Genomic DNA, 12,095 nt, shown 5'->3' on the forward strand with positions numbered 1-12,095 from the left:
ATTGAATTAAAAAATTACACAAAAAATGAGGAATTTTAAATAGTTAATTTGATACGAATATCGATATATTTTTGTTATGCATAAAGTACTGTATACTGATGCATATTACTTAAAATTCAAGATTACAAGTAATTATGCATAAGTACAACTTATTAAAACTCTATTTTTAAAATCGTGTGACTAACTGCAGATAAATTTAATCAAATACAAGATAAACATTCATTTTAAATATAGAAAATCAAAAATATAATTAAGATAATCATTGAGTTCTAACAGAATGTTTAATTATTATCTTTATATAAGGAAAATAAATTAAATTATAATAAAAAAATTGAATTAAAGAAGTTACACCAAAAAAACAAGAATTATTAAATAGTTAATTTAATACTAATATCAATTTATTTTGTTCAATTTTTATGTCATCTTCAAATTTATATTTCATTAAAAAATAAAACCATTACTGCTTTATCAAAACCACATAAAATCGTATTATATCGATAGAGACTAGAATAAAACCAAACATTAAAATCAAGATTTATCTCGCTGCATTGCGCGAGTACCTTTCTAGTATATATATGTATATATATATATGTATATATAGGGTTGGGTTCACGTGAGACCAGCATGTTTTCGTGAGACTATATTTTTACACTTGAAACTTCACAACAAAAACACTGTGAAGGTTCAAAATAGTTGAACCTTCACAGCAAAAACACTATGAAGGTTAAAAAAAGTCACCTTCACAGCATTTTGCTGTGAAGTTTCAAGTGTAAAAAAATAGTCTTACGGGTCTCACGAAAACAGTCTGGTCTCACATGATCCCAAGTCTGTATATATATGTATATAATTTCCTTTCCTCAATAAAAAAAAGGTTTCGGAAACACCGTGTTAGTTACTAAACTTACGTTTTGAATTTGGATTTAGGTCCTCTCCATTCTCATCTTATATTTATTTATCTTCAAGAATACCAGCAACAAACTCATGCAAAATAATTCAAATTAAATGACAAATTTGTGATACAAACCTTATTAAATCAAAAACAACCTTCAATCTAAATAATAATAATAATAATAATAATAATAATAAATAAACCTTGTAACAAAATAAAATATTAAGGCTTCTTTCTTGAAGCTTGGTGATTGGCATATATAAATATATACATGTTGATGCATCTTCTGAAATAGGTGACCTTCTGCATGCTTGGATATGTCATAAACCATTCCTAGACCCCAATCTCATAAATCAATTATGAAACCCTTGATTTGGTTCCGCAACTCCACCAACTTTCGTCTGAGTTTTGTGACGAAAATCAATGCCGAAGAAAGCCAACAGGCAACGCTCCACTAGCAATAAGGCTTGGGCTTCTACGTCACCGGTTCAAGTCCGCTGGGGATTTTACTAGCATTTCTCCAAGGGCCCATGTGATCAGTTGAGGTCACGTAACGTTGTTACCCAAAAAGGCAAATGCCCTTCTCCCCTCTACACAGTAAATTAACAGTTAAAAGACAACACAATTGTATGTGTTTCGGTCAGATTCATTATGCATTGGAGACAAGTATCTTTGTGCAAATTGCTCCAACGTTCTCAGCAGTACTAGCAAATATATATCAGGCAATTATATATATATATATATATATATATATTCCATTAGCATCTTAAATTCATAATATGGATTAAGGAACAAGCTAGGGATCCATTTGATACTTGCTGATTTCAGACAAACTAAGCGATTCTTATTCATTGGACTGTTAAATGCTATTAAGATCTGGAAAAAGGAAAAAAGACAGAAGCCCCTTAATACATCTATGTTTGAATGAATCAGACTGGACAGCTAAGAGGGTGGGAGAGTGGAGTCTAACATGTAAATACATAGAAAGGCATTCAATAAGAGACATGAACACAAGAACCACGCCTTAAAGGTTAATGTCTTGCCCAAAAACAAAAGCCACAACCGGGTCCCAGCTGGGCCCACTTCATTTTATTTTAAAAATTGAACACATTTGACCTCTTGGTACTAGATAACTCATTACAACCAATTCCATGGTGGACTGATGTTGTCAAAATTGAGTTTATAGGATGCCTAAATTGTTTAACGTTCTAATAGAATGCCTTGTAGGACTTAAGTTTATAGGATCAAAAAATAAATTATCTTATCTAAAAGTGTTACAATAAGTTTATAGACGGCGCTAGCCTTATGACACTATTTGGAAAAGTGTCCTGTAAACACAAGGGTCCTATAAAAATATGGGTTTATGTCCTATAAAATAGCTAATACGAAACTTTTTTTAAAAAGGTCCTAAAAACTTGTTACGACGCCCAAAAGCATCATATAAACTTACCTTAACATTTTTAAATAGAACGTTTTATTTGTTGATCCTATATGGCACTCTATTAGAACACTCAAAACACTTGAGCGTCCTATAAACCCAATTTTGTTATAGTGAGTTCGAGTTGTTTTAAGCAGTTATGAGTATGCAAGCAACATGATCTGAGAAAATCCGTTCTTGGTGCAATCACAATGTTTGTTTTATCTTATGCACATCCAACTTTGGTATATTTGAACTCCATGCTTGATCAATTATATCAGATTCACCATGCCAAAAAGCAGCACATCATATATAGCAAAAAGCTAGAATAAAAGCATTATGTGGTAGGGTTATTAGCTGGTGTAACCAAGAAATCACAGCCTCAAAGAGTCATATTTGCTGTCAGCCTGTCAAAATAAACTACTTCAAAAATATGATGGAAAGATTTTATGATTCCCTAAATGAAAACACTATAGTTACCATCAAACTCATCAAAACCTTTTCTTCAGAAAGGAAAAAGGATGGTGGGTTTGTGGGTTTTCATAGATTTACTCTTGACTAGATACTAGGGCTCAAAATTCAAGTGGAAAAAACCAAAAAAAGGCTAAAGAAGGCACAAGTAAATGAGTACCTGACCAGGTTGAAGAAATCCAAACAGTGGAGAACTCCCATTGTTTATGGAGAAGGAAGCAATGAGGTGTAGAAAGAGATGTACATCTATCAGTCAATATAATTAATGCCTACGTTGAAGAACCATCATTGCAGTTTGCAGCAACTCTCTGGCTTTCCTATCCGGTGAGCACCCAGTGGACTCCATATCCTTATATATTACAGGTACCTGGCATCGACCCACAAACATTTACGCAATTCCAACTACACTAAAACTGCAAAAATTTAGCAATACAAATTGCATTGGATGTTGAAGACAGGATTGGGGTTTGCACACCTTGTCGAACTCCTTTGCCCTTATTAAAGCTTTCATTAGTGTACTGTAGGTAACCACATCAGGACTAACACCCTTCAAGAACATTTAAGATTACAATTAGCATAGAGAGCTTCAATTTAAGATGTATCATTAGGTTTAATAGGCAAACAGACATACACTTTCTTTTATGTGCTGATATACTGAGAGTGCCTCCAAGTGTCTTCCAGCAATACCGAATGCATTTATCAAAACATTGAGCATGATAAGGTTTGGTTCGATTCCATCAAGTTCCATCAACTGGAGAACTTTAACTGTTTGCTCGCACAGACCCTGTGTAAGAAGATCGAGAAGCAAACAAATTAACAACACTCGTAGACAGTTTTAAAACCCAGTGTTGCTACCTGTCTTTATATATGCAAGTTTAAGCAAATGATGGACTGGCGAACGAGTTCCACAACAAACTGAAAGTCCAATTTGGTTTTTTTAGGTATTGAACACAAATCCTTAATAGATTCACTTATACCATTGGGCAAAGACCACTTGGTTGGATATCCAATTGCTATATATATCAATTTACCATACTTTCCTTTATATCACATAGTTGTTATATATATTTGTGTGTGTGTGTGTGTTAGATTTTGTTCTTGCAGACCCATAAAGTGTATAATCTTCAGATAGACCATTTTCATATCAACATGTTCATAGGAGACTGTTGTATAAGAAAAACAATGTTTGGAAACATAAGAATCTTCAAAGAGCCATACATTATTTTGTTTTTGGTATGTCGTAATAGATCCGAACACTTGCTCAAGATAGACTTCCGGATCATAATTGCTTAGGTGAGTAACTAAAGAAAATTGATAGATGGGAGATAGAAAACTAGAAAGGAGAGAAACTAATTATATAATAAATATCTCCCCGAGATTCACTAATTATCTCTGTTGGCAGGTCTCTTAGCAAGTGTTCTCCAGGAGAGGACTCAATGATTATTCGTCAATGTTCTTTTCTTTTTTGCATGTTAAAAGTATAGCAGTTTGTTAACACATTCACGCTAAGAACAATGCTTAGAACTAAGGTTGTAAAAGAACCGAACGTTCAGCGAACCATTCGTGAACCGTTCGGCGGGAAGGTCGTTTATGTTCGTTTATTTAATAAATGAACGAACATGAACAATTTTTTTTGTTCGTTGAGTTAAACGAACGAACATGAACAAGAGTCTCGTTCATTCATTTATGTTCGTGAATGTTCGTTCATTTACGTTCGTTTATATTCATTTCTTTATGTTCGTTTATATATTAAATTTAATATATAATCTTTTATTTATTTAGTTTGAATTCAAATAATATTTATTTAAGTTTTAACTTTTTAGAATTTATTTAGATTTAAATTTTATCATCATTTTGTCTTATTTGAAATTTTAACCTTTTCACTTTTCACTGTTCGTTTAGCTTGTTCATTTATGTTCGTTCGTTTACGTTCGTTCGTTTACGTTCGTTCGTTTACGTTCGTTCGTTTACGTTCGTTTAACATGTTAACGAACGAAGATAAAGAACACGAACACACCTGATTTCTAAACGAACGAACACGAACACAGATTTTTGTTCGTTTACCGTTCGTGATCGTTCGTTTGTTTGGTTAAGTTAAATGAACGAACATGAACAAGTCTATGTTCGTGTTCGTTCGGTTCGTTTACAACCCTACTTAGAACAGATATATAATTTTATATTCTATTGATAATGGAAAGCCATGGCAGAACAGCATAGAAAGGTGGTTGATATTTAGTTAACTTCATTGTGACTCCAAAAAGATCATGTAGCTGGTTATAAATATTTGACGCTTTGTTGATGCATGTTTTTAATTATTCTGCATTTACCAAGCAACCATGACAATATAGAGCACCAACTCAATGCCATAATAGTAAAATGAACCGGTGAGAGAGTGAAAATCCAATCCAAGAATCTAGAAATAGAATAATAACTTGCCTGTTGGGCATAGGCGTTTGCGAGCACACAATATATTCTAGCTGAGAGTGGAACTCCTTCCAGTTTTAGTGTATTTATGCATTCCTCAGCATCCTCAAATCTCCCATATTGCCCATAAATATCAACCAAAACTGCATAAATGATCCCACTTTTCCAGTGCCCTCCATGTTTCATTTGCTCAAAGTTTTTCTCTATTATGTCCCACTTGCCCTGTTCTCCTAAGCGACTAATGATGGTAATGAAGATACTTGGATCAGGATATAATCCTTGTGTTTGCATCTTATCAAACAGTAGAAGGGCATTCATCAGATCTCCATGCTTGCAATGCCACCCGATCAAAGAATTCCATGTGCTGATATCGGGTGTAATCCCTTCTTGCTGCATTTTATCAAACACTTCTATGGCATCTCCTAGTTCACCAGATTTCCCAAAGATGTCTATGATACTATTAAAAATCTTCTTGTCAAGTGAGACTCCGTTTTCCCTTATTTCTCCTACAAGGTTTATAGCTTTCTTCCACATTCCATTGTCCCTATAAAGTTCAATAATTCTACTGTACACAAATGTATTAGGTTCGAACCCATCCTTCCTCATTTTGGCAACAACTTCCCAAGAATCTTCCAAACGTCCAGATCTAACATGATAACCAAGGAGAATCTCGTATGTTTCTCGGTTCTTACACACACCCATATCGTTCATTGACTCCATAACTCTATCTGCAACGGTCAGAAGACCTTTTCCCAGAAAACATTTAAGCAAGACATTATACACTTTTGGCCTTGGCTGAAACCCCGAGCTTACCATTTCTTGAAAAATTGCCTCCACTTCCAAAGTCCTGCCTACACTCGCAAGGGATATTAACAGACAAGTGTAGGAGCCATAACTCAAACGAAATCCTAGGGCTTCCATCTGAGAAAGAAAAGCCATTGCTTTATCAATGTTTCCTGCTTCACATAGCCCACATATGTACCTGTTTGACAGCTCAGATGACAGCTCCTCGCCTGTAGTATATTCAGTTTGGCTCTCTGAAATCAACGACTTCTCAAATCCATTTGCTAAGCACTTTAGTCCATTTGCATAAACCTCTTCAACATGAATTCGATGGCATAAAGGATTCAGATTATTGCGGTTTAGGCTGCTGGCTTGACAAAATCTTGGAGCAAGAAGGAATTCGAATGATTTACGGTGAGAAATGACTCCACTTGTAATGGAACACAAGATGGACATTGCATCTCCTCTGTAGCAACTGCATGAGAAAACCAAAGTTGAGTTATCAGTCATGAGCAGAACACAAGCATTCTAACAACGCTGTCGAACCTAGCCCTTTTATAGAAAATAACCAACAAAGTTAATTTTATCATTTTTTGGTCAGTTTTCATGAATTGCAAAACAACATTCTTTCATTAGCTTCTACTCCACTTTGTAATTAGCATGGACTTGAAGATGATCTAAATAGGCACCGAGGAGATAGTAGGGAAATTTTTAAAACTTGACACTTTTTTGTCAAAGCTTATTCTTGCAAACTAGAGGTGTTCTTTTTGAATTTTTTGCAAAATCAATTGTTCTATTTGCAATAGGAAGCCAATTACAATGGCCTTCCGCATGTAAGTCAGTTGGCAAAGGGTCGGGGCGACTTTGCCCAAATACAAGACATATCCCAGGTGTGATTCCGAGCCCCCCACTAGCCTCAACCACCGAGTGATCCGAAAATGCCCCCTCACATTGAAGTTAAAAAAGGCTTTGTATGACCTTAAACAAGTCCCACAGGCTTGATATAATAGAAATCGAGTCCTGTTTTATTACTGAAGGTTTTCTAAAGAGTCCAAGTGAGCACACACTCTTCACCAAGAAAGGAGCAGGTGGAAAATTCCGATAGTAAGCATATATGTAGATGACTTGATCTTCACGGGTAGTGATTCAGCTATGTGTGAAGAATTTAAAAACTCCATGAAGCAGGCTTTTGATATGACTGATTTAGGTAGAATAAGTTATTTCTTAGGTAGTGTTTGGTGCAGACTAGAGTGGACTGGACGGGACGGGACTAGACTAATTGTCTTTCTCATGTTTGGTACGACTAGGACAAGACAGGATAAAACTGTTAAAATGACCATATTACCCCTAAATTCTGTAGGGTTTACCACTAGGGCATGCTTATACTTATCTGATCATTCCAGACATATCTATTAGTTAAAAATTGAGTTGCATTAGAACCAATAGCAACTTATGACAGGAATGTTGTACCAAGAAATGAAGACAATAAGCTTATGCTTATGTTTCATCTACCCAAATTGAGTTGCATTAGAACCAAATTTATCTTRTGACATTTCATTATAACAAAAACATCATAATAACATCACCCCAGTTTGCAGAGGAGGCGATAAACAAAGAAACGATTGCAGAGGAGGCGATAAACAAAGAAACGATTGCAGAGGAGGCGATAAACAAAAACAAAGCAAAATCGTGAGCAGCAAAAAAACGAGAGGGAGAAATCATACCGATTGCAGAGGAGGCGATGGAGGCCGGTGGAAGAAGCCGATGTGGAAGAGGCGATGTGGAGGAGGCGATGTGAAGAGGCTGTGGAAGAAACGATGACGAAGAGACGATGTGAAGAGGCAGAAGATGATGGAAGAGACGAGGTGAAGGAGCTGTGCTAATTAGTTTTTCCAATTTGAAACAAGGGTAATATAGTCAAATCATATTTAGTTTCATGTTGTTCTACTTTTTTGGTGGAACAAAAACTACCAAGTTTTGTCCCATGAAATTTAAAAATAATCTCATCTTGTCTCATGTATTTTTTATGCATGGCATGCCAAACATAGGACTATTTTCTTTTGTCCAGTCCCGTCCCGTCCCCTATAGTGTGCATGTCACATCTCAAGTACCAGCTACCCAAAACTTATATCAAGACAGTCAAGATCCTTTTGAATATTATTTTTAATCTTCAAAGTGTTGTGTGTGTTTGGGTATTGCTTTTGCAAGCAATTCTTTGTATCTATTCAAAATATATCTTATCAAAACCACGTGAAATACACTCTTTGGTATTTTCGATAACATCTTGTTCAAAAATTTTATCTTATCAAAATTATACAGGTACATGATAAGAACTTTATTCACAAGATATTGTTTAAAGTAGATTCGATATGTTTATTCCAAAAGCAGATGCGATGTGTTGGTCTCATTATTCAATACAGACAAAAGGCTTTACTTTTCAACTTTCAACTTTTCAAAACAAAAGATTGATTTTGTCGGCCACATCTCAATTATTCTACTTCAATGGAAGATGCCGGTTTCAAATTGGATTATTATGAAGACCACTGGAAGATGCCAGTCATCCACTAAAAGACTTCAACTATAAAAGCCGATCAAAGCTCTTCAAATGGATCATCGAAGTTTTTCAGATATTCTTAGCCTTAAGAATTCTTAGTCATAATGATATGTCAAGCAAAAAACCCTCTTTTGTATTTTCAACTTCTCAATGTTCCAAGTCTTTAGATTTCAACCTTATTATAGCTCCTGATGTATGTTCAAAGTGTCACAGCCACAATTGTCACCCTTAAAGGCCGAGGTAATTCAGAATGAAGTTGGCATCTTTATCGGTCAAAAAAATATGCTGACAAGGTATGCAAAGGTTTCGCATGAAAGAGTGTAATTGACTTAGAAATCTCATGGTGCCTAGCTTCAAGATGGAAAAAGATGAAGAAGGGACAAGAGTGGACACCACATAGTACGAGCAAGCAATTGGCAGCTAAATGTACTTAACGTGACGAGACCTGACCTAATGTATCTGGTAAGTTTAGCAAGCAGAAATATGGAAACGCCTAATCAGCTGCATATGCAAGCTGTCAAGAGGGTATTCAAATATGTGAAAGGCACTACCGACTACGGGGCGTATTACAAGAAAGATGAAGGAGCAGAAGAATTGTGGACTTCTTCAGATAGTGATCATGATGGCGACTCTGACGACAAGAGAAGCACTTCTGGGTATGTGTTTATGCCAAGTCTCTTGATCTTCTAAAAAGCAACGAGTGGTTAGTCTTTCCACAACTGAAGCCGAGTATATTGTGGCTGCTGCTTGTGCATGTCAAGCTGTTTGGTTGGGTAGGATTTTGAACAGCCTAGATGGGGGTAACAGTAAGTGCACTATGATACAATGGGATAATTCTTCTACACTCAAATTGTCCAAGAATCCATTTTTTCATGGGAGAAGCAAGCAGTTCCAGGTTAGATATCACTTCCTTCATGAGTTATCTGATGATGGTGTGATTGAGTTGAAGTACTGTAGAACTCAAGATCAAGTTGCTGATGTGATGACTAAGACCTTGAAACTCGAGGTCTTTGTCAAAATGAGGGAGACGATGGGTGTATGCGAGATGGCATTAAAGTGAAATGGACAGCAGCAGCTCCTGTCCAGTTCAGGGAAGATATGTTAAAGTTATTGCCGAGTTTGTGCTGTTGTTCCATAATAAATTTCAGTAGCCAGTGTTTATTCCTTTATTCTGTTTTTGACGATTTCAAGGTAGGTTTTCCTTATTTGTAGGATTCAAATATCATGGGTGATTTTTCTGCTGATTTCCAGCTTTTTTCAGTTGTAGTTGGCTATATAAAGCCTTAAAAGTTATTCAATGAAGTCAAGCTTTTGGGCTCTCAATTTCTGTTTGTTTTCTTATTTTTTGTGAGTTTCAACAATTCATACGAATACAGAAGACTTTTAGCATTTAAATAAACACAGTGCATACCTTATGCGACCTCTTCCCAAGTGAAACAAAAGTTGTGCCAAAAGAATGCTGACAACTTCAACAGTTTCACCTTATTATTTGAAGAAAAATAAAAAATCCAGAAGTAATCACGTCTTCTTCAATTGGGCATTTTCTGTATATCATTTCTTAACATTCTTATTCATATGCAGTTGGGCCTACACACTTTTTTCAGAAAACTGGTTGCAATTTTGAGTTTCCTTTTGACTTCTACTCAAAATCCCATTCATTTATTTTATAGAAGAGACAATCAGATAGAATAAGGCTGGTGACTATTCCCTCTTCAGACATTAATTATGAACGATTATGTACTAAAAATCAGTAATACAGAAGAGATACTTACTTGATCTTGCACATTCCAACTGAAATGTTTACTCAAGTCAAGAGCTCTATCATAAAATCTAAAATGAAACAGATCTATTTCTCAATATAATCTTCAGATTTGAAGATTCACAACCAGTGGCGGATCCAGGAAATTTATGGACGGGGGCACATAACAAAATACCATATCATTAAAAATAAGTAGTTACATTATACAACTGTTCTCTATGAGTTTTCATCATTTGAAAACGAGTCATTACGTCTTCGTTTGAAACGTTAGTAAGTCCTTTTTCTACGCACATGTTACACAACCATTCAGAAAATCATCACAAACTGGAAAGGAAAAAGAACAGAGCAATGAACACCATCCTACTCTAATTCAAAGTTTAACCAGATGAACAATTCATAAAATCGGGTATATTCAAGAGTAAATTAAGCGAAGAAACAATTGACATGCATATTCTTCTGTCATGGGGTTTGCTAAAGACTTGGAGCTTTTATCCAGATTCTCTCGTGGCCTCATGGGATTTTATTTGGAGCTTTTTATCCATTGATTGGCAAATAGCAAAGCTGGAAGAATGAACAGTCTCTACTCTCCAAAAGAACCAAAACTATTGCAAAAGTGTTAGGTACTCTAGTAGAAGAAAAGGGAACACCAAATTGCAGGAACAAGTGATGAAGTGAGCAATAAAAGAAGAAATTGAACCTTTTGCAGATGAAATAGAACCTTTTGCAGATGAAATCGAACTCCAAAGCTTTTGTTTGAAGAAAATCAGCAATCGAACCACAAATCGAACTCCAAGGAAGGCTCGTAGGCGCCGGTGGCTCGTGGTCGGAAGATGGCCGAACGGCTGTAGGTTTTGGGCTGGGGTGGGGCCACGGGAACAAAATTCTGGCTTCTTGATTTCCTCTCCCAAAATCCGTCAATTAACATTTTAGAAAATTCGTTGGACCGTTCGTTCAAATCGATCAAACCAAATTAAGCGGACCGTTTTTTACCGTTAGAATAGTCTATGATAAGGTGTTGGAATTGTTTATAAAAACAATTTATCTATATTATTATACTAGATTATAAAGTATTTGATAAAAACTCTTAAAAATTATTTTTTATGCATAAAGTAATGTTTATTAATGCATATTACTTAAAACTCAAGATTGCAACTATATTGACATATTGTGCGTAAGTACAACTTATCAAAGCTTCATATCTTGATTCGTGTAACTAACTGCAGATAAACATAATCAAATACAGGATAAACAACTAAAATATAATTAGAATAATCATTGAGTTCTAACAGAATACTTAATTATTATCTTTATAAAATGTTATATTATTAAACCAAAAATAAATTATTTCRTTATTAAACTTAAATTACATTATAATAAAAAATTAAAGAAATTACATAAAAAATAAGAACTTTTAAATAGTTGATTTGATATTAACATTGATATATTTTTTTTAAAATTTTTATGATATTTCAAATTTATATTTTATTCAAAAATAAAATCATTATTGCTTTCTTAAAAACACATAAAATCGTATTATAACATCGACAAAGACAAATAATAAAATAGAACATTAAAATCGAGATGTGTCTCGTTGCATTACGCGAGTACTCTTCTAGTTAATTTATTACGGTTACGGTGTGGTACCGATAATAAGCATTTTTGAATGTTTGGATAAACAACTTATATCAATGTCAAACCGGTAATAAGAAGTTTTTAAAAAAGTTAAATTCTTCTAACTTATAATAAGTTGATAAGTGTTTTTTTAGAAAAGTATAAGTTATTTCAAATAAGCAATCCC

The 12,095-nt window shown here is 34.7% G+C and overlaps 1 protein-coding gene across 6 annotated transcripts; it reads right to left on the bottom strand.

Annotated features, from left to right (window-relative positions):
• Positions 1-1,098: 1,098 nt before the first annotated feature.
• On the bottom strand, positions 1,099-11,168 carry LOC112515106 (pentatricopeptide repeat-containing protein At5g42310, chloroplastic-like). Of its 6 annotated transcripts, none has more exons than XM_025121762.1 (6): positions 10,995-11,168; positions 5,214-6,459; positions 3,409-3,561; positions 3,253-3,324; positions 2,938-3,144; positions 1,099-1,479 (listed from the first exon to the last, which is right to left on the bottom strand). In XM_025121762.1, the coding sequence occupies exons 2-5, from the start codon at positions 6,438-6,440 to the stop codon at positions 3,040-3,042; spliced, it is 1,557 nt and encodes a 518-aa protein (XP_024977530.1). In that variant the 5' UTR covers positions 6,441-6,459; positions 10,995-11,168; the 3' UTR covers positions 1,099-1,479; positions 2,938-3,039. The 6 variants fall into 6 exon arrangements, with proteins under 6 accessions (XP_024977530.1, XP_024977529.1, XP_024977533.1 ...); XM_025121761.1 differs by lacking the exon at positions 10,995-11,168 and adding an exon at positions 7,709-7,778; XM_025121765.1 differs by lacking the exon at positions 10,995-11,168 and adding an exon at positions 7,709-7,778 and having other exon boundaries at positions 1,444-1,472.
• Positions 11,169-12,095: the final 927 nt, after the last annotated feature.

The sequence above is a fragment of the Cynara cardunculus genome, assembly GCF_001531365.2.
Source record: "Cynara cardunculus var. scolymus isolate 2C chromosome LG 7, CcrdV1, whole genome shotgun sequence".
Lineage (NCBI taxonomy): Eukaryota > Viridiplantae > Streptophyta > Magnoliopsida > Asterales > Asteraceae > Cynara > Cynara cardunculus.